Source organism: Saimiri boliviensis, chromosome 4 (assembly GCF_048565385.1).
Source record: "Saimiri boliviensis isolate mSaiBol1 chromosome 4, mSaiBol1.pri, whole genome shotgun sequence".
NCBI lineage: Eukaryota > Metazoa > Chordata > Mammalia > Primates > Cebidae > Saimiri > Saimiri boliviensis.
The window spans coordinates 116,409,002-116,436,806 of record NC_133452.1 but is presented as its reverse complement, the minus strand read 5'-3'; the positions used below and the strand labels follow the sequence as shown (position 1 = coordinate 116,436,806).

General features: G+C 39.1%; 1 protein-coding gene across 2 annotated transcripts in view; it reads left to right on the top strand.

The window, feature by feature from the left end:
• Nucleotides 1–996: 996 nt before the first annotated feature.
• Nucleotides 997–27,805, top strand: part of SMAP1 (small ArfGAP 1) — a 185,417-nt gene continuing 158,608 nt past the window's right edge. For both annotated transcript variants that reach the window (XM_074398109.1, XM_003926334.4), the window contains exon 1: nucleotides 997–1,255. In XM_074398109.1, coding sequence (XP_074254210.1) covers nucleotides 1,138–1,255 — 118 coding nt within the window. In that variant the 5' untranslated portion in view covers nucleotides 997–1,137. The remainder of the gene's footprint in view (nucleotides 1,256–27,805) is intronic.

Genomic DNA, 27,805 nt, shown 5'->3' with positions numbered 1-27,805 from the left:
ATATACAACAAGCCAAATCATTTAAACTGCCTCACCCAGAGTGCAAACCTCATGAGCCTGGATTAGGGTCTGGGATCCAAGCAAAAGTGTTTTCTTTAGTTCTCTTTCTCTTGGATTAAGGATCACTATTTACACAGCTTCTTGTTAAAGTATTACCGCCTAGTATTTGGCTTCCTGGTCACACTTTTGCCCCTTATGGAAGGGCTTACTGCCAGGCGTTTTAGACTGGAGCCAGACTGCTTTGGATTGAATCTCAACTCCTTCACTGAGTAGCTCTGTAATCTGGACAGGTTACTTAACTCCTCTATGCCTCAGCTTCCTCCTCTGTGTACTGAGGATAACAATATCATAAGGTTGGCGAAAGGGTTAAACGAGCTAATAGTTCTTATAAGAGAGTAATCACTCAATAAAATGTAATCACTCAATAAAATGTTATCCCTTAATGCATGTCACTACTAGATTATTTCTTGCCCTCAAAATGTAAGAGACCGTTTTTCCTCTTTTATTCCATTGTCTCCAGTTTCTAAACTACAAGCGAATAAACCTCAAATGAATAAATGAACACACCCAGTCGCTAGAACTGATGCATTTCCAATGTTGTGCCAGCAAGAGGAAAGGCAAAAGGGCAGGTGAAAGTGCCTCCTTGTAAAAGGTCTTCCATTACCGGGTTTTACTCGAGCCCCTCGGGGACCATCACATCTCAAAAGCGGGGGAAACCCGCACGAGGCTTTCCGGAATCACCTTGGGCAGAAGGCCCTTTTGCGGAAAGACCCGGCAGGCCAGGCTCCGCGCGTTCCGCGCACGCGCAGTGCGCCCAGCGCCCGGGTTTCTTCCTCCGCGCCACCCGGAAGCCTCGACGCGTCCTGGTCTCCCTCCCCCTCCCCTCTCCGGCTCTAGCGGTGCGTGCTGGCCGGCCGGGCGAGGAGGCGGGACACGTCGGCGCTGCCACCGCCGCCGCCGCTGCTGCCCCTCCTCCTGTTCCAGCTGCCGCCGCCGCCGCCGCCGCCGCTGCCGCTGCCGCTTCCTGGGCTGAGTCTGCCCGCGGTCCGGGCGGCGCCAGGTGCGTTCACTCTGCCCGGCTTCAGCCAGCGTCCGCCGCCGCTGTAGCTTTCCCGGTCTTCCCGCCCCGCTGCCGAGATGGCGACGCGCTCCTGCCGGGAAAAGGCTCAGAAGCTGAACGAGCAGCACCAGCTCATCCTCTCCAAGCTTCTGAGGGAGGAGGACAACAAGTACTGCGCCGACTGTGAGGCCAAAGGTAGTTCGGGCGTCGTTGCTGCCCTCGGTCGGGGCCTCCTGCGACCGGTGACCTTCCCGCCGCTGCGGCGCTCGGGGCCGAGCGGATGCCTCGGCTTCGCCGGCCGGCCCCGGCCCTGACGGGAGGGCGGGTGGCTGAGCGGGCGGGTGCCGGGCTGCTGTCGACCCTCAAGTCCGCCAGAGGCGGCGGCGAGGTCAGGCCCGCAGGCCCTGTGGCCCCAGCCCCTTCTCCTCCCAGCCCCCGAGTTGAGCAGGTGTCCGCCGTCGCGATGCTCGGACCCTCTACAGGGCTGGGGATAGGAACGCGGCTGGGAGCGCGGCATCCGGCGCCGGTCTGGGCAGAGCTTAGGGTTAGAGAGTTGCCCTCCTAGCTCTGCTCAGAGCTATCTCTGTGGGTGGGGCCGCCCTTAGGTCTCGATCCTTTCCACTACCCTTCGGTGTGACCCCGTCGTCCCTCTCCGGGCTCGGATTCTTGGTCTCCCAGACCGAGCCCTACCTGCCTGCCCACCTGACAGCTTTTGTACAGGGCTCTTGTTTCTGCTTATTGAAAACGAGTGTGGTGGTCTTTTTCGGTGGATTTGAGTTTTACAGAGTAAATTAATTGGAGAAAGGTCTTTAAGAGTAGTAGGATTGTTTTTTAAATCTGTTTATTGCTAGAATGAAGAGGAATTTCATTACATGAGTCTTTTGGAGGACAGTGGGTTTATATTTCTGAAGATTTTAGTAATTAGGTTTTCTCTGACCAGCCAATTTGGGAGAATATGTGGACACTGATTTGTGCAGCTCATAATGTTGAAGGTTCATTTTAAAGATCTAGAGTTGGAAAAGACCTAATTTTAGTTTGTTCAGTTGGAGGGCTTCTGCCTCAGCCTTTGAAATAGATATACTATTTTTAGCTGCTATGTTTTGTGTTTGGAGATCTGATTTATGTTTAATGTCTTGTAAGTAATCTCATGGGAAACGTATTTCTGATTTTTTTTAAAAAATAAATGTCTCATGTATTTAAGAAAAGATCGTGTGTATTTTTAATTGGTTTATTTCGTTATTGGGTGAGAAATAGGGTAGTTCTCCAAAGCACGAGACAGTCTCTTTGGGGGAATGTCATTTAAGATTTCTGTGTTACTTGACTTAGACTTTTCTGACGCTTTACTGTTCATTCTCAATACTATATAAATGAGTCACATTTCAGTAAGCTGATAATATTTGACTAGACTGAGCTACACAGCATCAGCAAGTTACTTCACTGTCATAACAGGTACTGAATTACTGGAAGAATCATGTGGGAATACTGTAACTAGATTATTTTTATGAAGCACTTTCCAATATAGTAACTTGATTGAGTCAAAATTATAATTATCCTATGTAACCTTTTCAGGTGATGAGTTTTTACAAAGTGCATGTCTGGTTCTTGTAGTAGTATTTGTTTTCCTGATAATTTGATTGTGTGTGGTTATTGGGGAGTTCTGTACAGTATTGAGGCTCAGTTGCTTGATCTTCATTGACTGCACTAGTGAAACACTGAAAAATGGTCCTTTAAAAGGCCTGAAAGAAAGGAGCTGAAATTAAATAGTACACATTTTGTCATTTTGAGTAATAACATGGTTAAGTAAAATGGTGGTAAATATTAAATCTGTTCATTGAACGAATAGTAACAGTTTCAGAATTAACCTTCATCTATAGACATTATTAGAAAATAATTTAATTTTTGTTGAAATTTCTGTCCCTAAAAAAGTACTTCATAAAATCAGATTTACTAATGCTTTCTAAAATCCAGATTTTTAAAAGCCATTATTAACCATGTTAACATTTTTTTTTCAATTTACTTTTTAGGGTGGGGAGAAGAGAATCATGTGCTTCTTGAATTAGAATAAAAAGTTTTACTTCTTTGGACCTGAAGAATAGGAAGTATTTGTTTTGCTCAGTGTTTGTATTGCCACGGAAATCAGTAGATATGTATTGAATGAATGAATGTCTTTTGTATTTTGATTTTGTCTGGCCTTTTGTTGGTTTGTTTTTGAGAAGTGAAGAAGTGGGAGAAAAGAGAATGGTATTAAGAGTACAACGATGCAGCCTGAAGGGCATGAACTCCAGGTTCATGATTTACAAGGATGATTTTTTTCTTGTTACTAAATCTAGATTAATATTAAAATGATCTTGTAAATTATTTTATCTTGATCTTTCAGGCAAAAAAATCACAGGCAAGGCCACTTATTGGTTTAATTAGACTTGATTTCCTAGTTGTAATTGAAAATTGACATGATAGAGCAATTGATTTAAATATATTTTTGCAGTTTTTGAGTTTTTGGTAAGGTTGAACTACACTATGGAGGCTTTTTATAGTAGAATTCTTGGCTTGTTACATGATTTTGGATCTATATGCTAGGATAAAATTATAAATATACTACTTTTAAAAGATATGTTAAGGGTATTTCTCTACAGCTCAGTTACTAAGAAGTTTCATTCTGTGTATGTGTTGATGTTTTCTTCACTGCCTAGTAAATTGCATAAAGCTTTTCATGTGCTATATTTCAAAGTTATTTCCTAGTTAACTCAATTTTCTTTCTTTCAAAGAATGCTTCTCTCACTGAACTTTGAGAATATGTACCAAAATTAAAGCTTAGGATTTGAGGTGCCGACATTCTCTTGCCTTGTAATAGTTGGTAGTGGTATGTCAATTGGGTTTTGACATTTTCTTACTGAATCACCTACTTGTGTTTCCTGGATTGACAGTATTTAGGAAGAAAGGGAGGAGAAAAGGATGGCAGAGGTGCCAGTTTCCTGCTCTTGATCCTGCTCTTACCAAATCTGTTGAACAACTGGAGAATTTAAGAACAGGCAGATGGAACTACTCCTCTTCTCTCCTGGCTGCATTCATGACTCGGAGTTTAAAGCAGCTTTGTTGGTTATTAGTTGGTGGCACTTTAGGGAGCAGTGAGGACTGAGAATGCCTTTCCAGTTTTAAGTTTAGTTTTTAGTATTTAATGTGTCATCCGCAGGTAATGCTAGCTTTTTTTTTTTTTTTTTTTTTTTTTTTACACTTCTCTGTTTTTTCACATGCTTGGACTAGGGCGCCATGCTGGACATCAAGAGTGGCCTGAACTTCGCAGGGTAGGGCTCCTAGAAAACAGTGCTGGGCTTGGCAGGCACCACATTGACATGTCCCATGCTTGTTAATGTATATTTCTGAGATTTAAAAAATGCGTAAAGGTAAAATTCACATTGGGCAGTTTTCTTCCCACTGTCCCCTCTCACCAGCCACTGGCAGACACCATTGCATGTTCTGTCTCTGTGGGTTTGCCAGTTGTGGATATTTAATATAATACAACATGTGGACTTTTGTTTCTGACTTTCACTTCATGTTTTCAAAGTTCATTCATTTTATAGCATGTGTCGGTACCTCATTCCTTTAATGGCTGAATAATATTCCATTGTATGGATAGACCACAATTTGTCCATCTGTTGATGAACATTTGGTCTGTTTCCACCTTTTGCTAGCTTTGATTTTGAGCACGTTTAAATTGGTATGAAAGTGGGTCTCTTGCCCAGGCAATTTTGGGTAGTCAGAAACACAACGTTTTTTAACTCTAGAGATTGTTTTGTTCAGCCTGTCTGATATTGAGAGGGTAAGCTCTTTGCTCAGATCAAACACTTGTTTCTTCATTCTGCAGATCTTGACTTGAAGGCACACTGTTAGGTATTATATTAGGTAAGAGAGCTAAAAAAAAAAAAAAAATTGTTAAGACCTAAAGGAGTTTGTTTAGTATGGTTTTTTGTTTTTTGTTTTTTGTTTTTTTCAAACAAATCATTCTTAAACAATGTGCTAAGTGCTTGTAGTAATGGTTGTAAGAAATAACTTCTCTACACTAATTTTCAGCTGTTGTTCACCTTGCACCTTGACTTTTGCCCATTGGTGGCCTTTACAGTTCCCAGAATGCTGTCTAAAGACCTTTGCACGTGCTGTTCTTCTGCCTGGGAAGTTTTGTAACAGTTTTTTTACTTCCTCAGCTTTTGCTCATCTCTCAGTTCCTGCTTAAGTGTCTTTTCAAGGGAAAGAATTCTTCTTGATCCTCTGAGATTAGGTTAGGCTTCCCTTTATATGTAAAAGACAGCACCCTGAATCATTTATTGTACTTACCACAATTGTAATTAAGCATTATTTAGGTACTTATGGGGTACCCTATATCTCTGTTGGATTATAGCTGCAAGAGAGAAGAGATCTTATTTATCTTGTTTGGGGTAGTATCCCCAGCTCTCAGGACATGTGGTAGGTAAATGTAACTTAGCAAGGGTTTTTTGAATGAATGTGTGAATGAGCACAGAGCCCCTGGCAGGCAGCAGGGTGTGTGTGAAAGGGAGTGCACCTGTGAAAGGGAGTGGCATGTGGAGTGACCTTGTTGGGAGAGTCACAAAGGAGTCTTCTTCATTTGAGCTAAGTTCTAAAGGTGGAGTGGGATTCCATCAGGTAGAGAAGGCATTAAAGGTCACAGCTGTACACACAAACGTACAGGTATGAAATAACAGAAGTAGTTTTATATGGCCCTTACTGGATAAGCTTTCTTTAAGCATGATCAGTTTTGGTGGTCCCAGGTCAGAAGAAGAACTGGGGTAGTGAGGATTGCAGGCAAATCCTGAGTAAGGAGATGTTGAACAGTGTTCAGGAAAAGGATAAGAGAACCTAAATTCATACAGTGTTAATGTGTAACCCAGGGTGTAGAGCAGGAAACAGATCCACTGTAGCCATTTTCAGGAATCAGGTACTTACCAAGTCGTTGGAAGGGCTGGAAGAGGGAAAGTCAGGGAGTCAGTACTGAACTTCTGCTCTCAAGGCCACACATAAGGCCACTGCTTCCCATGCTCCACTGTCATAGCTGCTTCTTACCCATGAAACTGGCACGATGATGGGGAAATAAGGCCTATGGTGCTGCAACCACTTAGTGTCTGTAGAGATTTTTTTGTTAGTTTCCCTTTCTGTAGGAATGTGGCCTCTGCCCCACTCGTGTTTTCCATGGGCAGATAATTGGCAGAACCTAATTATGTCCAATACCTTGACTTCAAGGGAGTCTTAGTTTTCTAAACTTCTCAAAAAGTAGAAATTTGTAGAGCCTATTTGGTTGCAAGAGCCAATCCAAGAGTTCATATTTTTCATTAAGTCTTTGAGATTTTAGAGTTGTTACATTTTAAAGTGTAGTAATTTTTACTAAAAAGTAAAGTTCACCTTGGGGAATTGGTGTTTATTATGATGTTGATGCTTACGGGACAAATTTATATAAATAAAAGTCTGATTATAATTCACCTGAAGAAATTTGCCCATCTAAAAATTACCTCAAAATGTGAAACTTCTGTCTGATGGGTCTGTTCTTGTAATTCTGCTGATCTTGAGGGTTTTCCTCATTGTGTAGAGTCCTATGGTCAGAGTTGAGATGGAAACCATGGATCTCTGACTCATCAGTTTAAAACTTACATGTTGTCTCCCCTCCTTTTGTTCTTCGCAATTCTTCTTTGACTTTTGTTTGTTTAAGATAAAACTTTCTTTCAGTACTTTATTAAGGAGACTTACATCTCCTAAATTGTTGTTCTACAAGACACACACACGCGCACACACACACACACACACCTTTATCCATCTTTATTAACCTGTAGAGGACTAGAATTCATGCTGTCTTTAAGGCAAAGTAGAATATTTGAAAGTAATTATGTACTTCATAAACTCAAGCCTTTGGCACTTTTTTTTTTTTTTGAGCAGGGGACAGGGTTTTACTGTCGCCTGGCTGGAGTGTAGTGGTGTGATGTCGACATGCTGCAACCTCTGCCTCCCTGGTTCAAGTGATCGTCCCACCTCTGCCTCTCAAGTAGCTGGGACTACAGATGTATGCCACCATGCCCAGCTAATTTTTGTATTTTTTGTAGAGACCAAGTTTTGTCATGTGGCCCAGGCTAGTCTTGAACTCCTGGGTTCAAGTGATCTGCCCACCTCAGCCTCCCAAAGTGCTGTGATTGCAGGTGTGAGCTGCCATGCCCAGTGCCTTTTGCTTGTTTCATATGCCTGTACTAATAGTCTTTTAACAGATTAGACTCAAGCCATTTTAGTTCAGTTTCTCAATTTTCTCAGTGCAAGAAGATCAAAGAAACTTGGAGGCCATTTTATTGTAATTATTATCTGAAGAGTTGACTGTCTTACATTCTTACCACTGTAAAGACATTTAATTTTGTTGATAAATCAGTATTTTCTGGGCACTAAAAAGATGAAATACTATGTTAGATACTATTGTGTTTGTTAAAAAAATTTTGGAGGCCGGTTGAAGTGGCTCATGCCTATAATTCCAGCATTTTGAGAGGCTGAGGTGGGTGGATCATCTGGGGCCAGGAGTTCAAGACCAGCCTGGCTAACATTGCAAAACCCTGTCTGTACTAAAAATACTAAAATTAGCCAGGAGCAGTGACACACGTCTGTAGTCCCAGCTACTCGGGAGGCTGAGGCAGGAGAAAGGCTTGAACCCTGGAGGCAGAGGTTGCAGTGAGCCAAGATCGAGCCACTGCACTTCAGTCTGGGCGACAGAGTGAGACTCCATCTCAAAAAAACAACAACAAAAACAAACGTTTTGGGTATAGTTCTCTATAAGCTGGTTAGAGATCTCAGGAGATATGAAATAATTGCCAGTTAACTTCTAATCTTATGTTTACATTGGTAGATTCATTAGAAATTTAGAGATAGGATAGCTCCATTGTGACCTGGAAAATGTTAAAAAAAAAAAAAAAAAAGCAAATAATAGCATTCCTTCTATAGTCACAAATTATATAGTTTTTTTAAACCAGAGATGATGTACTTCACACTTTATATATATTAACTCATTTAATCCTCAAAACAACCTTTGAGATAGGTAATAATATTATCCAAGTACACAGAGCATAAAGTGGTAGAGCCAGGAATTTTTTCATTAAAAAAATTTTGGGAGGCTAGCTCACACCTGTAATCCCAACATGTTGGGAGGCAAAGGTGGGTGGATCACTTGAGGTCAGGAGTTTGAGACCAGCTTGCCCAACATGCTGACACCCCATCTCTACTAAAAATACAAAAATTAGTCAGATGTGGTAGTGCATGCCTGTAATCCCAGTTACTCAGGAGGCTTAGACTGCAGAATCATTTGAACCCAGGAGGTGGAGGTTGCAGTGAGCCAAGATCGTGCCATTGCACTCCAGCCTGGGCAACAGGGTGAGACTCCATCTCAAAGCAAACAAACAAACAAACAAAAAACAAACCAAAACAAAACTTAGGAGAGTGACTGGTGTTTTTAAGGAGCTGGGGATTAGCAGGGAATAGGTAAGTAAGGTTCATGCTCAAAAGGATCTATTAGTCATTGGTGTGAAGAAAAGAGTTAACAAAGCAGGCCTCATAGCCCTTGACTGACATCTGAGTGGGAACTTGGGGATGGTCCCACTACCCTAAGTGATAAGAGTCTGTCATTGTGCCTACGTTGCATAATGAATGTAGTTTATGTTGAGTATCTGCTTTTCTTCTGGGAGTCTGAAATTGGCATATGTGCCAGGCAGGGGTACCTAAATGACCAGCCTTCCTAACAACCTTTGGCATTCAGTCTCTAATGAGCTTCCTTAGTTGGCATCATTTCACATGTGTTGTCACAGCTCACTGCAGGGAGAATTAAGTGTGTTCAGTGCAACTCCACTGGAAGGGAGCACCTGGATGCTTGTTCCTTATATCTCCTGGACTTTTTATGCCTTTCCCCTTTGCTGATTATACTTATGATAACCATGAGTACAACTGTATAGTGAATCTTTTGAATCTTCTTAGCAAATTACTGAACCTGAGGGTGGTCTTGGGGACCTCCAAGCATAATTGGTAATACATACTTTCTTCCAGTATATTATACAGGACATGTTGGAGCCTCAGTATATGTCTGCTGGCTCTAGAACCTAGCATGCTAGTAAGGGTACAGTCTGGAGGAGAAAGGATGAGCATTAGAGGCCTTTATAAGCACTGGGGAAATTGTGGTTTTATTGTGATTTTATAAGCACTGGGGAAATTGTGATTTTATTGAGATGACATAGGGTTGGGAATCTGAACTGTTGAGTCGAGTTGAGCCCAGAAGATCTAGTCCAAGTCTGTGCTATGAACTATGTTGGATGGTATGATAGATAAAACACTGGTTTTTGTTGTAGACATTTTGTGATAAAAGAGGTTGTTGTTTGGAGGACTGTCACCTTCAGCTAACTTAAGATTTTTCTCAGATTATTGCCAAATGTGTTCAAATGCGGACGATCTTCATTTTAGTTTCCCTCATTACATTAATAGCAGAACCACCATAACTTCAAAATGCCGTAACAAATTTGGAATTTTTGTCTGATCGCTAAACTTTATTTTATTTATTAATTTTTTCCTTTTTATAGAGACAGGGTCTTACTCTGTTGCCCATGTTGGGATGCAGAGGTATGATCATAGCTCATTGCAGCCTCTAACTCCTGGGCTTAAGTGATCTGCGTGCCACAGCCTCCCATACATAGGCTTGTCACCATGTCTGGCTAATTAAAAAAAAAACTTTTTTGTTGGGTGTTTGGGGGAGGGGTCTTGCTGTGTTGTCCAGGCTTTCAAACTCATGGCCTCAAGCAATCCTCCCTCCTGGGCCTCCCAAAGTGCTAGGATTAGAGGTGTGAGCAACTGCTAAACTTTACTGAGTCCACAGAGAAGTGCTTTAGTGTTTCTGTTTATTTATTTTTTTGTTTTGTCTTCCATACACACACACACACACACACACACACACACACACACACACACACATATATTTCTATCTGTATATTTTTCTGTTTTTGCAGTTATATCCTTAGGTCAGGTACTGGTCATCTTCATCTACCTGGGCTTTTTAAACCATAGATACAGCATTATAGAATTGAAAGAACATTAGCCTGGTTGAGCAAAGCTAGGTTTCAGTCTCAACTTTCCCTATGACTTGCTTAGTGACCAGTTGTCCTTGTTCTCTTTAATCCTTATTGCAAAGATTTATTTCAGCCCTGTTGTGGTCTGTGTTCTTTCTTGAATCCCATACCTTGTCACTTCTATGTCAGTATTTACTATTATTATTAAAAAATTCTATCATTGAGAGTTTACTTTTTGGTTCCTATTGACATTTGGATTGTCATCAAACTTTCATCGTTTTTATTTAAAGCTTTTTACTGATGATTTAGGTCTTGCTAAGCAAATTTACCTGGTATTATTTTTAATTTTCCCAGGCTATATCACACAACTCATAGGACTCTTACCCATGGGTTGAGGAGTCTTTTTGTTTGAAACTTTTTCGCTGAAATGCTTTCTTACTATTAATGTATTATTTATTTTATTTTATTTTATTTTTTGAGATGGAGTCTTGCTCTGTTGTCCAGGCTGGAGTGCAGTGGCATGATCTCAGTTTACTGCAACCTCTGCCTCCTGGGTTCAAGTGATTCTCCTGCCTCAGCCTCCCAAGTAGCGGGACTGCAGGCACATGCCACCATGGCTCGCTAATTTTGGTATTTTTAGTAAAGACTGGGGTTTCAGCATGGGCCAGGCTGGTCTCAAACTCCTGACCTTGTGATCCTCCCACCGTGGCCTCCCAAAGTGCTGAGATTACAGGTGTGAGCCACCGTGTCCAGCCTAATACCAGTATTTTCTACCTCAGGTGTTAGGTAGCACCGTGTTTAACTTGGAGTGGCATTTAGTTGGAGTACCATATAGAAGTCATTTTTAAAATTATTTCACTTTCTGTTGGAAACATGCTAATTTTTTGTTCACATGTATTTTGAGGGATAAATGTGAGGACTTTGAGGGTCCAAAGGAAAGAGAATTATAAGTAATTCTAATAATCTTTCATTCTCTGTGGCCCCTGTACCCCAGCAATTTTTGGTCTCCATTTCACCAGAGATCCAAGTGATTGATGATAGACCTTCAGATGTCTGTCATTGATCTTTTGTAAAAGAGTGTCTTTCATTGAGCAGTGATCAGCTCAAGCCTAAACTAAAGAAAATAAAGGAATTCTGTGAGAAATACTATTTCGGATAGCTTTATCTTCCAGTATAGGAAAAATCATAAAAATTGTGGTTTAGTCTAGGTGCTATTTTCTTTCAAGAATTTCCACTCTTGGAAGTTGCTTTGTGTATAGGGTGATGATGGTATACAGTGACAAAAAATTAACAGAAGAATATTTAAGTGAAATGATCATCACCAGTATGTTCGTTTTTTATTGCTGCTATTAAAAAATTCTACAAACTTAATGGCTTAAAACAATACAAATTTATCATTTTAGCAGGTTTGGAGGTCACAGTTCAAAAGGAGTCTTACTGAGCTAAAGGCAAGGTGTTAGCAGGCTTGTGTTCCTTCTGGAGGTCCTAGGGGAGAATCTATTTTCTTTTCCAGCTTGTAGAGGCCACCTGCATTCCTTGGCTTATGGCTCTTTTCTCTGTCTTTGAAACTAGCAGTGTGTCATCTTTGATTCTGCTCTTCCTCACCCCCTGCTTCCATTATTACATCTTCTCTGGCACTTCTATGAACCTTGTGATTGATTACATTGGGTTTATCTGAGTAATCCAGGGCAATACTGCTATCTCAGTGTCCTTAAGTTATTCACAGAGCTTCCAAGGATAGAACAGGACATCTTTGGGGGCCATTATTCTGCCTACGAAAGTGGATTCATGATAGAAATTATATATGGAATCTACATTTTTGTAAGTGGTACTGACTTGGATGTATTTAAGATGGTATAGGGTGATGAAGTACTACTTAAGTTAGCCATTCTCACAGGACCTATTTAAAAATACATACATGCATGCAAGAGTCATTTAATGATCTCTTTGCAATGTGATCATTTATGTAGGAAATCCTAAGAAATTTATAGAAAAGCTATTAGAGTGAATAATTGAGTTTATTAAATTTACAAAAATAAAGTGACTATAGAAAAAGTAACTTCATACTAGCAGCAAATAATTGGAAGTTGAAGTAAAAATTACTATTTATGACAGCATAACAATATAAAAACTGTGGAATAAATTTAACAAAACATGTGCAAGACCTGTATACTGAAAATTACAGAAGATTGCTGAGAGAAATTAATGAATACTGTGCCTAAAAGAGTGGAGAGAGGTATCAGAGATACCATGTTCATGGATTAGAAAACTCAATATTTTTAAGATGTCACTTCTTTCCAAATTTGTCTCTAGATTCAATATTATTCCAGTCAGAATCACACAAGGCTTTTTTTGTTGCAACTGACAAGCTGATTATAAAATTTTAAATGAAATGCAAGGGACCTTCCAAAATCAAAACTTTGAAAAAGGAAAGAAATGTTTGAGATCTTACACAACCTGGCTTTAACAGTTGTTATAAAGCTATAGTTATCAAGACAATGTAATATTGGTGTAAGGACAGCCATAGATCTGTGGAACATAATACGTAATCCAAGAAATAGAGTCATACTATGGTCAGTTTTTAACAGAAGTGCCAAGATAACTCAGTGGAGAAAAAGGATAGTCTTTTCAACAACAACAACAGAATGTATAATGCCTTGAACCTTACCTCACACCATTCACAAAAACTAATTTGAGATGGATTATAATACTGAATTTAAGAGCTAAAACTATAAAACTGCTAGAAGAAAACATGGGAAAAAATCTCTGGGACCTTGAATTAAGCAAAGGATCCTTGGTTGGGATACAGAATTACATTCCATAAAGTTAAAATTGAGAAAACAAAATTCATCAAAATTTAAAACTTTTGCTTTTCAAATGGCACTTAAAAGTCATAGACTGGGAAAAATATATCTGGTAAGGACCTTTATTCAGAATACCTAAAGAAATGCTGCAACTTAATAGACAAAGTAAAACAAGTACTTGAATGTTCATAGCAGCTTTATCCATAGTAGGCAAACACTGGAAACAATTCAAATGTCTGTCAGTTGATGAATGGATAAAGAAAATGGTGCATCCATACAATGGAATAATGTTTTGCAATACAAAGCAATGAAGTAGCAATGTGTCATAAAAGCATTATGTTTAGCAAAAAGAATCCATACACAAACTACTACATAATACAGATTACAATTACATGGATTCCTTTCTCTTTTTTTGAGATGGCATCTCACTCTGTCTCCCAGGCTGGAGTGCAGTGGTGGGATCTCAGCTCTCGGCAGCCTCCTGAGTTCAAGTGATTCTCCTAACTTAGCCCCCCAAGTCACTGGGATTACGGGTGTGCACCACCACGCCCAGCTAATTTTTGTATTTTTAGTAGAGTTGAGGTTTCACTATGTTGGCCAGGTTGATCTCGAACTCCCTAACCTCAGGTGATCTGCCTGCCTCAGCCTCCCACAGTGCTGGGATTACAGGCATGAGCTACCTTGCTTGGCTACAATTACGTAGATTTCTATTAAATAAAAGGATAAAACTTACAGGGATAGAAAATAGGTCAGTGGTTGCTAAGGATCAGGATGTGGGAACTTATTTTAAAAAAATAGAATGCGTAGGCTAGGAATGGTGGCTCACATTTATAATCCCAGCACTTTGGGATGCCAAGGGAGGTGAACCACTTGAGCCCAGAAGTTCAAGACCAGCCTTGGCAAAATGTTGAAACTGTGTTTCTACAAAAAGTTAAAAAAAAAAAAAAAAAGCTGGGCGTGGTGACATGTGCCTGTGGTCCCAGCTACTTGGGAGGCTAAGGTAGGAGGATCTCCTGAGGAGGTCAAAGCTGCAGTGAGCCGTGATTGTGCCACTGCACTCTCATCTGGGTGACAGAGTGAGACCCTGTCTTAGAAAAAAACTACATACAAATATGTCGTGTACTTCTTTTGCTGATGTTAATAGTTACTGTAGATTATGTAGCAGGTTTTCAATTCTTTTATTTGAATTTTTGTAACATATGCACTCCTAAAGTTATTTTCGTCTTCCTCGAAAATATAATGGTCTGAGTAAAGATTTTGTGGAAGTGATACACTTCTTGATGCTGGTTAAAAGAATGAAAAATCTTTGGTGCCATGTGTGGGTGCATTTTGTGTGTGTGTGTGTGCGTGTGCGCAGGCGTGCACGCACGTGCACCAAGTCAATTAAAATATTGAGTACTTTGAAAACATGGAAAACAGAGGTTTAATTTTTTTTTTTTTTGGAGGAGTTATTCATACACAGCTCTAAAGTTGCTTATGGAATCTTTAGAACGGTTTTTTGGCACCTCTCGGTGCAGGATTTTCTATTAGGTGCCAGTAGTGCTGCAGGAATAGCAGATAGGGGTTCCCTTTTCATGACTAAAAGCAGGCAAGTTCTCTAAGAAGCAAGTGTGGCATATCTAGGTAATATATCAATGCAAGGTTTAGAGAAAATTTAAAACACCAATGAAGTGGTTAGCTTTTGACAGGAGAAAAAAAATCAGGAAGAATATGGATCAGTTTGTGATAGAGTAAAGATGGGTCTGAAATGTGAGGGGACAATTAGTTGATGAAGTCATTTGCCGAGAATAAGGATAGTGGGACATTGTAGGGGATTTAGGGTTATTCTTTGCACAGAATTTTCTTTTTTATAATTTTGAGATGGAGTCTCCCTCTTTTGCCCAGAGTGCAGTGGTGCCATCTCATCTCAGTGCAACCTCTGCCTCCTGGGTTCAAGCGATTCTTCTGCCTCAGCCTCCAAGTAGCTGGGATTACAGTCACCTGCTGCCACACCCAGATAATTTTTAGTAGAGACTTGGTTTCACTGTATTGGCCAGGCTGGTTTCAAACTCCTGATCTCAAGTGATCTGCTTGCCTTGGCTTCCCAAAGTGCTGGGATTACAGGCATGAGCCACTGTGCCCGGCCCTATGTGCAGAATATTGGCTAATCGTGTTTTAAAATAATGTAAAAGTTTGTAAAAATAATCCCTCTCCACTGATTGGTATGTTTTCTAACTTTTGTGTTTGCATATACTGCTGCTGTAAAGCTTTGTGTGCACACTTTTTTCTTCAGATAAAATCTAAGGTCTATGTTAAAGAGTATACCAGATTAAAACCTGTTTGATCTGTATTGCCAGAAGTGTTGGGACCAGTTTACCTTCCCACCACTACTATATAAAGAATGGCTAGGCAGGTACTGTGGCTCATGCCTCTATCCTAGCACTTTGGAAGGCCAAGGCTGGTAGATCACTTTAGGGCAGGAGTTCATAACCAGCCTGGCCAACATGGTGAAACCTCATCTCTTCTAAAAATACAAAAATTAGCTGGGCGTGGCGACACCTGCCTGTAATCCTAGCTACTTGAGAGGCTGAGGCAGAAGAATCACTTGAACATGGGAGGCAGAGGTTGCAGTGATTGGAGATCATGCCACTGTACTCCAGCCTTGGAGACAGAGCAAGACTCTGTCTAAAAAACAAAAACCGAAAAGAATAGCTGACTTATTGTACCTAGTCCATTACTGGGTATTCATATTTTAAAAGGCTTTCTTAATACAGTTGGTGAATATGGTATCATACTATTTTGCATTTTATTTATACTGTTAAGATTGAATTTTTTTCCTTTTAGACAGAATCTCTCTCTGTTGCCCAGGCTGGAGTGCCATGGGACAATCTCAGCTCACTGCAACCTCTGCCTCCCAGATTCAAGCAATTCTCTGCCTCAGTCTCCTGAGTAGCTGGGATTACAGGCGCTTGTCACCATACCCAGCTAATTCTTTTTGTATTTTTAGTAGAGACCGGGTTTCACCGTCTTGGCCAGGCTGGTCTTGACCTCCTGACCTCGTGATCCACCCGCCCTGGCCTTCCAAAGTGGTGGGATTACAGGTGTGAGCCACCATACCTGACTGATGAACATTTTAAATGTGCTTGTTGGTAATTTCTATTCTGTCAGGATTTGTCCCTACATTTTGGGAGGGTGGGATTGGCAATCCTTTTCACCTTTCTCTCTTGACCAGTCATTGGGCCAAGAGAACACAAAATTCCAGACAGCATTCATTCCTCTGGGTATCCTGGTAGGCTGCACCATCATATCTATACTCCGTCTATGAGACTATGAATAAGTGGGTTGAGCATTTTGGAAAAATATCTTCAGTTTCTGATCTGCCTATCTATCTATTGGTAATTATGGAATTGTTAAAAGTTTAGAGATAGAAGAGAGTTGTGTGATACCTGTTCCAGTCTCCTCATATTAGAGAGATAAAAGAGCTAAATGACTTGTTCAAAGCAATGGTACAATGAGTGAACATGGGAGTGAACCCAAGTCTTCGGGAAATCTGTCTGTTACTTTGTCAGGTCACATATTAATGTGTTACCTTTTGTAAAGTTAATACATTACAAAAGGTAACACCCAGCTTTTTAACATTTTCATTCTCTTTAAGTCATTCTGCACAGTGAGAAGGGAGGTAAATTGTGGGTTTTTATGCTTAACCAAACCATTATCTATATAATGGCAGCATATTAAGAAGATAGTTATCAGAGTGAGCAAGGATTATCTATTATTTATTTAGCCAGTTTATTCACACATAAATTTGGCAGTAGTGTAAACATGTTTTCAAAATTTGGGATGATATTTGTTGTCATCGGCAATGTTAACTAGGAACACATGATTATCTCTTAATATAAATCTGTAAATAGTGTGAAAAATAAAAGAGGATTTATAAATATTTTTGTGCTTGAGAGAGATTTTATAGATGGAAAGCACTAGAGCATTAGTGAAAGGGCAAACAAAATACAGAGGGCTTTACTGTACTTGATCAGAATTTTGAAATTTTAAGCTGAATTTTTAAAGGATTCTAAGTCACCTGGGCAAAGAAAGAAATTATAGATTTGACAAGGGGTAAACTTAAGGACCATCAGGTGAAACAAGGAGTATGGATTCTTAAAAATTAAGTTTCATTTTTATTTTTCTTTTTTAAAAAATAATATTCTAATGACCACCAAATCCTTAAATGATCACCAAAGTTCAACTTCTTTGCCAAAATAAACTAACATTTAAAAAATGTTGGCAGAATGAATGCTGTTTCTGGAGATTTTATTAGCTCCTTAAAGAACTTTCTCAGTTTTTCAGTGTCCTTATGACATTTTGAACTGTTTTACAGTTTATTCCTTCTTCCCAAATTTACTAAAGTAAAAAAACAGTAGTTAGATGGTAATATTTCCTCTGTAGTATTCTTTCTCCAGTTGTCTGTGGGTTGGTAGAGTCACTGCTCTGCTCTTAGCTTTGAGAAGCAGACTTGTTTGATAGGCAAAAACATGGGCTTTGAAGGCTCACTGCTCTGTTTTGAAGGCTCAGCTCTCCCACTGCTTGCTCTGATTTCTTTCTTTCCTTTCACTCCCTTCTTCCTTCCTTGTGGTGGGGGTGCAGTATTTAAACTTTATGAGCCCCAGTGTCATTACCTATAGAGTGGTAATACCTGTGTCACAGGGTTGTGAGGATTAACTCAGCTTGTGAAGTCATGTCTGGCACAAAGTAAGGGTTTGATAAATGAGTAGGTGTTTGGTAATTATGCCAGGTCTTAGTTTTTTTGAGCACTCATTCATTTTATTACTTTGCAGGAAGCATGTGTGAATTATGTTTTGTTTGGTAAAAAATGTAATTGAACAGATTCTGAGACTAGGCCAGTACAAAAATACGGAAGTCTCAGGAAAAGTAAGTAGTTCATATTTTTTTTTTTTTTTTTTTTTGGGATGGAGTCTTCCGTTGTGCATACTGGAGTGCAGTGGCGTAATCTCGGCTCACTGCAACCTCCACCTCCCTGGTTCAAGCGATTCTCCTTCTTCAGCCTCCCGAGTAGCTGGGATTATAGGCATGTGCCACCACGCCCAGCTAATTTTTGTATTTTTAGTAGAGACGGGGTTTCGCCATGTTGTCCAGGCTGGTCTTGAACTCCTGACCTCAGGTGATCCAACCACCTTAGCCTCCCAAAGTGCTGGGATAACAGGTGTGAGCCATTGCACCCTGCCAGGATTTTAAGAAGGGGATATAGTCAGAAAAATTAAATGCAATATGGAAAGTCAAAGGAACTAGAAAAGGCCATTTGATTTTTGTATTTTTTGGTAGACATTAAAACTATTTTCTAAGCTCTTATGAAAAATTTTTGTTGTGAAACTGAACCCAAATTGCTTTAGAGCCTGTTTTTCACCTGCTGTACAGTGCAGTAAGATTTAAGAAAGTGAATTTTTAGTATTTTGGCACCATTTCTTATGCTTTTCTTAGGGAGTCCTTTGCCATTTCTAACACCTTTGCCAAATTCCATTGCTTGTTTTGTTTTTTGTGTTTAGTTTACTTTTGAAACAAATACTTGTGTTCTCTTGGAATTCTGACAACTTATGTGCTCTGTGAAGAAAATTGTTTGGAATTTATTTTGCAGCAGAAGGAATGTTGTTAATATGTTTGTAAATGGCCCTTGAAATAAGGCTTAATTGAACTTTGTCAGGATTATTTTCATTTGTTTGAGGGATTATAGTTAACTCTTGAATAAACTGTTACAATTGACAAAAATCGGTTTCTGGGAGACTTGTCGGTGTATTTTTGAAAAATATACATTTCTTTTTTAGCACATTTGCTTTCTTACCTTACAGAAGTACAATTCTTTTTGTGTAAATGAATATAGTAGCATCTTTTGATTCAGTACGATTGGGCTTCTTAAATATTTGAATATGCTGTGCCAAGTGGTGGTTTTATAACATATGTCTGCCCTCTGCTGGTGAAAATGCATTATTGCTATGAATTTAATAGCTTTGGTAATTTCTATGAATGATATGATACTCTGTGATTTCAAAAGTAGTCATAAAACTAAACTTGGGGAAAAATACTCTTGGCATTTGAAAGGAATCCTCTCTTTGGGACAGTTTTGGGCAATGAATTATTCTGCCCAAAATGTCAGTTGTGCCCTGATTGTGAAGTATTGACCTAATACACTGATGACGATTTTTACGTTGTGGCTGCCTCTCTGTGTTCTTTAAAGTTTTTCTGTAAGTTCTAGATTTATTCTGTCCCATGTGGAAGTCACTAGCCATAAGGCTATTTAACCGAATTTAAACATTCCCTTCCTTAGTCTCATATTTCTAGGTCCCGTATAAATAGCCACTGTGGCTAGGAGCTAATGTGTTGGATAATGCAGATTATAGGATGTTTTTAGCATCAGGGAACATACAGTTGGACAGTGCTGTTTTAATTCTTAAATTTAAAAAAATGAGGATTATCATTTTCATGAAGTAATCGTCTTAAATTTGTGATGAATTTCTTTGCCACGTATTCTCTTCACATAATAGCGGTTTCTTAATAAACAATTTCAGTTAACCAAGGGAAATCTATTTAGTAGGATTTTAGGTTATTAAGATTTTATTGTAAGATTGTTTAACCATTCACCTGTTGAAGGACTTCTGGACTGTTTATTGTTTTTTAGTATTAAAAATAAAGCTACTGTTAACATTTTTGTATAGATTTTTGTGTGAATGTTTTTTTCATTTCTCTGATAAGTGTCCAGTAGTGCAGTTTGCTGGGTTGTATGGCAATTACATGCTAGATCCATTAAAAAATGTGCCAGATTTCTCCAAAGTGGTTGTACCATTTTACATACCTACTAATGATGTGTGAACAATTTAGTTTCTCTATATCTTTGCCAGCATTTGGTATTGTGACTGTTTTTTATTTTAGTCATTCTGTTAGATGTATTGTAATAGTGACATTGGTTTTGATTTGCACTCGCCTAGGGATTTATGGTGTTGAACATCTTTTCATGTGCCAGTTTTCCATCTGTATATCCTCTTCAGTGAAATGTATGTTCATGTTTCATTTTCTAAATAGATTTTTTTTTTACTATTGAGTTTTGAAAATGCTTTATATATTCTAGCTGCTAGTCCTTTGTCAGTATCTAGAATAAACTACTTTGTAGCTTGTCTTTACATACTCTTCTCATTGTCTTTCACAGAAGAAAAGTTAATTTTGAAGAGGCTGAATTTATTAATATTTTTTATGTACTGTGTTTTTAGAAAGTCTAAGTACAATTCGCCTCACCCTAGATCCTGAAGATTTTCTCCTGTGCTGTTTCCTAAAAGTTTTACAGTGTTAATGTTTTATATTGAAGTCCATGATCCATTTTGAGTTATGTTTTTTGTGTGATACAAGGTATGGAGCAAAGTTAATTTTTTTGCATATGGGTAATTGATCCTTTGAGAACCTTTTTTAATTAATTTATTTTTATTTATTTATTTATTTATTTATTTATTTATTTTGAGACGGAGTTTTGCTCTTGTTACCCAGGCTGGAGTGCAATGGCGCGATCTTGGGTCACCACAACCTCCACCTTCTGGGTTCAGGCAATTCTCCTGCCTCAGCCTCTTGAGTAGCTGGGATTACAGGCACGCACCACCATGCCCAGCTAATTTTTTTTGTGTTTTTAGTAGAGACGTGGTTTCACCATGTTGACCAGGATGGTCTCGATCTCTTGACCTCGTGATCCACCCGCCTCGACCTCCCAAAGTGCTGGGATTACAGGCTTGAGCCACCGCGCCCGGCCTATATATATATATATATATATATATATATATATGAACAGTCTTGCTCTATCACCCAGGCTGGAGTGCAGTGATGTGATCTCGGCTCACTGCAAACTCCACCTCCCTAGTTCAAGTGATTCTTGTGTCTCAGCCTCCTGAGTAGATGGGATTACAGGCATCCCACAATGCCTGTCTAATTTTTTATTTTTAGTAGAGATGAGTTTTTACCATGTTGGCCAGGCTAGTCTTGAACTCCCATCCTCAGGTGATCTGCCCGCCTTGGCAGACAGCTTTAGTAAAGCTGGGATTACAGGTGTGAGCCACTGTGCCCAGTCTGAGAACCATTTCTTGAAAAGATTAGTCTTTCTTCTTTGCACCTTTGTAAAACAATTGACCGTATATGTCCAGGTGGGAGCACTTCTGGAATTTATTATGTTCAGCTGAGCTGTTTGTCTGCCTTTATGCCAATTTAGTACAGTCTTTCTTACTGTAGCTTCTTAGTAAGTCTGGAAGCAAGGCAGTGTAAGCCTTCCAACTTTCGTTAATTTTTTTTCAAAGTTGTTATGCCTATTCTGGATCTCCTGAATCTTCATGTGAATTTTAGAATCAGTTTGCCAGTTTCTACAAATAATCTGCTCAGATTTCAGTGGGGAATACTTTGAGCCTGTAGATTCATTTGAGAGAGAATTGACATCTTTATTAATATAGAGTCTTACAATCTGCACAAAATGTCCCTCTCCCAATTATTTAGATCTTACTTAATTTTGCTTGGCAGTGTTTTATAGTTTTCAGTGTATGGGCCTTACTTTTTGTTAAATTTTTCCACTACGTTTTGTTTTTTATTGCTATTGTAAAAGGTATTTTTAAAATTTTAATTTCTGAATATTCTTGCTACATAGAAATACTGTAGGTTTCTGCGTACTTATATCTTGCAACCTAACCTGACTTACTTGTTTTTGTAGCTTTTTATTCATGGATTCTATTAGATCTCCTACCTAGACAATTACTATCCTTGAATAAAGGCAATTTTTACTTTTTTTCCAACTTGAATACCATTTATTTCCTTTTCTTATTTTATTGCACTGCCTAGAATCTTTAGTAAAATAGAAGTGGTGAAAGTGGACTTTCTTGTCTTGTTCCTGATGCTAAGGGCGAAAAGGTTCAGGTTTTATTTTTTATGTGAAAGTGTTATAGATACCTTTTATCAAGTTGAGGAAATTTCCTTTGTGGCTAGTTTGCTGAAAATGTTCATCAGAAATGGATGTTGAAGTTTATCAAATGCTTTTCTGCATCCTTCAAGATGATCATATAGTTTTAAAATTATTTAATATATTGAACTACATTGATTTTCCCACATTAAACTTTGCATTCCTGGGAGAAACTACACTTGGTCATGATATATCCTTTTTTTCTATATTTTTTCAATTTGATTTCTTATAATTTTACATGTTTTTGTGAAGGGTGTTGAGCTATAGGTTTCATTTCTTGTGGTATTTTTGTGTGGTTTGATATCAGAATAATTTTAGTCTCATAAATTAAACAGTATTCTCCTCCTCCCTCTTCTCCCCACTGTTTTTTTTTTCCCCCTCTTAGTTTCCTGAGGAGTTTGTATAGAACTAACACTATTCCTTAATCCTTTGGTAGATTTCCCCAGTAAAGTTGTCTGGGCCTTGAGTTTATTTATTTATTTTTTTGCTGAACAGATTATTTATTTAATACATATTAGTCTATCCAGATGATCTTTTTCTTCTGGAGAGAGCTCATTTGTATCATTCAAGAAGTTGGTGCACTTATTGCATAAAGTCATTTATGATATTCCCATGTTATGATATCTGTAGCATCTGTAGTGGTGTTACTTCTCTCATTCCTGATATTGGTAGTTTTTATTTTCTCTTTTTCTTCATTAGCCTGACTAGAGGGTTACTGAATTTAATGATTTTTTCAAATAATCAGTTTTTATTTTCATTGACTTTTTTGTTGCCTTTTGGTTTTCTACCTCACTGAATTTTAAAAAATTTCTATGGGTGTATTTATTACTAGGCAGAATATTTATGGGGTCCATGAGATATTTTGATATGGGCATACAATGTGTAATAATCACATCAGGGTAAATGAGGTTTCCATCACCTCAAGCATTTGTCATTTCTTTATGTTACAAATATTCCAATTATACTCTTAGTTATTTTAAAATGTGCAATAAATTATAAATTATTGTTGACTGTAATCATCCTTTTGTGTTATCAAATATTAGATCTTATTTATTCTGTCTGTTTGCACCCATTAACAATCCCAATTCCATGGCCCTCCCCACCAACACACTACTCTTCCAAGTTTCTGGTAATCATTATTCTACTCTCTATTTCCATGAGTTAAATTGTTTTAATTTTTAGCTCCCACAAATTGAGTGAGAATGTGAGAAGTTTGTCTTTCTAGGCCTGGCTTATTTCACTTAACATCCTCCAGTTCCATCCATGTTGTTGCAGATGACAGGACCTCATTCATTTTTATTGCTGAATAGTACTCCATTGTGTATTTGTGCCACGTTGTCTTTATCCATTCCCCTGTTGATGGACACTTAGGTAGCTTCCAAATGTTGGCTATTGTGAATAGTGCTGCAGTAAACATAGCCATGCAGGTATCTCTTGAATATAATTATTTCCTTTCTTTTGGGTATTTACCTAGCAGGGGGATTGCTGGATCATGTGGTAGTTCTATTTGTAGTTTTTTTGAGGAACCTCCATACTGTTCTTCATCATGGCTACGCTAATTTGCATTCCTACCAGTAGAGTCCAAGGGATCCCTTTTCTCCACATCCATCCAGCATTTATTATTGGCTGTCTTTTGCTTCAGAGTCGTTTTGACTGGAGTGAGATATCTCATTGTAGTTTTAATTTGCATTTCTCTGATAATCAGTATACCTGTTTGCCATGTGTATGTCTTCTTTGGAGAAATGTCTAATTAAATCTTTTGTTCATTTTAAAATCAAATTATTATATTTTTTCCTGTATAATTGTTTGAGCTTATTATATATTCTGGTTATTAATCCCTTGTCAGATGGATAGTTTGTAAATATTTTATCTCATTCTGTGGGTTGTCTCTTCATTTGTTGATTGCTTCCTTTGCTGTGCCAAAGGTTTATAACTTGATGTGATCCCATTTGTTCATTTTTGCTTTGGTTGCCTGTGTTTGTGGGGTACTACTTACGAAATTTTTGCCTGGACTAACTCTGAAGTTTCCCCAATGTCTTGTTTTAGTAGTTTCATAATTTGAGGTTTTATATTTAAGTCTTTCTTTTGACTTGAATTTTGTATATGGTGAGAGATAGGGGTCTATTTTCATTCTTCTGCATATGCACGTCCAATTTTCCCAGTACCATTTATTGGACATACTGTTTTTTACCCAGTGTATGTTCTTGGCACCTTTGTCAAAAATGACTTCACTGTAGATGGATGGATTTATTTTTGAGATTTCTATTCCATTCACCTATGTGTCTATTTTTATGACAGTACCCTGTTGTTTTGGTTACTAAAGCTCTGTATTATAATTTGTTTTTGTTTTGGTAGGGTGTTTTAGAAAATCTGTAGTATAATTTAAAGTTAGGTTTTGTTCTTTTTGCTTAGGGTTGCCTGAGCTATTCTGGTTCTCTTGTGGTTTCATGTACATTTTCACATTGTCTGTGTGTGTATTTTTATTCCAGTACCCTGCTGTTTTGTTTAGTATATCTCTGTACTATAATTTGTTTTCATTTTGGTAGGCTGTTTTAGAAGGTCTGTAGTGTAACTTGAAGTCAGATTTTGTTGTATTTGCTTAGGGTTGCCTGAGCTATTCTGGGTCTCTTGTGGTTTCATGTAAATTTTAGGATTTCTGTGAAGAATGTCATCATTTTTTTTTTTTTTTTTTTTTTTTTTTTTTGAGACAGAGTCTTGCTTTGTTGCCAGGCTGAAGTGCAGTGGCACAATCTTGACTCACTACAACCTCCGCCTCCCAGTTTCAAGTGATTCTCCTGCCTCAGCCTGCAGAGAAGCTGGGACTACAGGAATATGGCACCACACCCAGCTAATTTTTGTACTTTTAGTAGAGATGGGGTTTTACCATGTTGGCCAGGATGGTCTCAGTCTCTTGACCTTGTGATCTGCCTGCCTCAGCCTCCCAAATGCTGGGATTATGGGCATGAGCCACTGCACCTGGCTGTCGTTGGTATTTTAATGGGGATTGTATTGAATCTGTAGATTGATTTGGGTAGTATGGACATTTTAACAATATTTATTCTGACAGGTAGAGAGGCCAGGTTGGCTAAAGCTTTGACCTCCAGCATTGGGAAATGGCATTGGGGGAAGGATGGAAGAACTGAGAAAATGAAAAACTAACTGTGAGACCTGGAAGTTGATTTCAGAGTCATATATATTTAAAGCAAAATTTATTAAAAATTTAAGGGGTTTCTTGGATGTCACTAAAAGTACCGAGAGATGACTCACCTTTTGACGTCCAGCTTCACTTACATTACTCACCATTTTAGACCCCGATTCTATCCTTTTCCCTACAAGAGTCATAGCAAATCTTCTCTTGTTTATTTATGTTGTGTTATTTTTGGCATTTTTAACAGATGTGGTTTGTTCTTACCCTAATCTAAATGAGGACAGGTTCCTAGGAAACTACACAAACACTCTTAAAGTTCAAATGGTCATAATCCTTGGGAAAGTTATTTTTTAGTTTTTCCATGTACATCTTGAATGCTATATCCAGTATCACCACAGCAAAGTTAGAAACTGAGGCTATAACTTGATCTATTGATGGATAAGCCATCTCAAGAGGCATTAATGATACACTTCACTGGCAACAGTTATTCTCTTCATACTGTGTTGCAGCATTTCTTCCTGCAGCCCAGCAGATTATATCTTTATCTCCTTCTGGCCATCCTGGAACTGATCTGTTCTCTGGTGTGTCTGCTCATTTACACAGTGAAAATCTGGAAACTTAATAAAGCTAAACCATATCCTGATGTACTTGAAGAAGGAAAAGTCTATACTTAACCCAACAATGTTATCTTGCAGACTGGATTCAGAACTATTTGAAACCTAGAAGAGATTGTTGAAAAACAAGAAGACATAATAATGTATATGAAGTGACACAGTTGGCTCTCACTTCCTTGGACCCAATCTGTCAGCCAAGTAGAATGTGAGAGGGTCACCGTCTTGACAGCAATTGTAGAGGAATCCAGAGTAATCTCACAAGCTGCCATAGAGAATTGCAGCTTTTGCTGAATAATATTTTATAATTTTTGTTGGAAACCTGAATTTGGTTCTCACCTATGTGGCTGTATACCATACAGGATTTGGGAGTAAAGGTACTTTGTAGAAGCCTTGATAACTTGAGGATAATGTCTATTGTGTACATTTTCAAATTATTTAACTACTTGGTTTATCTTAGGATGAAAGTTACAATTTAAACAACAATAACAAAAGTCCAGTATTGCATCTTCTAATCCATGATCTGGAATATATTTTCATTTTTTGGTGAGTCTTCAGTTTCTTGCATCAATGTTTTATTCTATTCACTGTAGAGATCTTCTTGAAGTTTATTTATTGCATTGTATTTGTAGCTATTGTAAATGGGATTACTTTCTTGATTTTTTTTTTCTCGTTTGCTCTTGACATGTAGAAATGCTATTGGTTTTTGTATATAGATTGTGTATCCTACAGCCTTACTGAATTTGCTTATTCCTTGTGGTCTTTGCTGTCTAGGCTTGTTTGTCCTCATCCTTCTTGGGAAGGCTTTCCAAGTATTCAAAGGAATTGAGTGTCCTGATCTATGTCTTTGTTCACTGCAGCTGCATCTGCATGAGGGGGCACCTAGACCTAGTAACACTGACTCTTGAAGACTGGTGGAGGTACTGCTTTGGTGGTTTTGGGTGAGATCTGAGAGAATTCTTGGATTACCAGGCAGAGACTCTTGTTCTCTTCCCTTACTTTCCTCCAAACCAACGGAGTCTCCCTCTCCGTGCAGAGCTGCAAGCAGCTGAGGGAGGGGTGAAAGTAGCACCCTTGTGACCACCACCACTGGGACTGCGCTGGATTAGACCTGAAACCAGCATAGCACTGAGTGGTACCCGGGACCTGTGGCGACCACTGCCTGGCTGCCACTGATGTTCACTCAAGGCCCAAGAGCTCTTCAGTCAGCAGGTAGTGAATCCAGCCTGGTTTGTATCCTCCTTTCAAGACAGCAAGCTCCCCACTGTCCAAGGTGGGTCCAGAAATGCCCAAGAACCAGGACCTGGAGTCAGAAAACTTAGGAATCTACTTAATGTTCTGTTCTGCTGCCGCTGAGCTGGCATCCAAGCTGCAGGACATGGTTCTTCTCATTCTTTCCTCTCCTTTCTTCAGGTAGGAGTCTTTCCTCATGACCACCACTTCCCAAGGCCTGTGGTGAGTACTGCCTTGCTACTGCTGATGTTCACTCAAGGCCTGAGAGCTCTTCAGTGAGTTTGTAGTAAATGTTGCCAGGCCTGGGTCTCTTCCTTCAGGGTGTTGGGCTCCTCTTTGGCCCAGAGTGGATCCAGAAATGCCGTCGAGGAGCCAAGGCCTGGAATCTGGGATCCTAGGAGCCTGTTTGGTGCTGTATCTCACGATGGCTTAGCTGGCCCACGATGGCTTAGCTGGCCACCAAGCTCTGAGACAAAGTTCCCTTTATTCTTCCCTTTCCTTTCCTCAAGCAGAAGGTGATATGGTTTGAATATTTGACCCACCCAAATCTCATGTTGAGATGTTGTAATCCCCAGTGTTGGAGGTGGGGCCTGATGTGAGGTGTGTGGGTCACAGGGGTGGATTCCTCATGGTTTCCTGTTGTTCTTAAGATAGTGAGCGAGTTCTTATGAGATCTGATCATTTAAAAGTGTGTGGTACCTCCCTCTGCCCCTTGCTCCTCTCGCCATATGGCCTGCAAGCACCTGCTTCATCTTCTGTCAAGAGTAAAAGCTCTTTGAGGCTTCCCCGGAAGCCAAGCACATGCATGTTGGTACAGCCTGCAGAACAGTGAACCAGTTAAACCTCTTTTCTTTTTTAAGACAGTCTCTCTCTGTCCTCCGGCTGGAGTGCAGTAACGTGATCT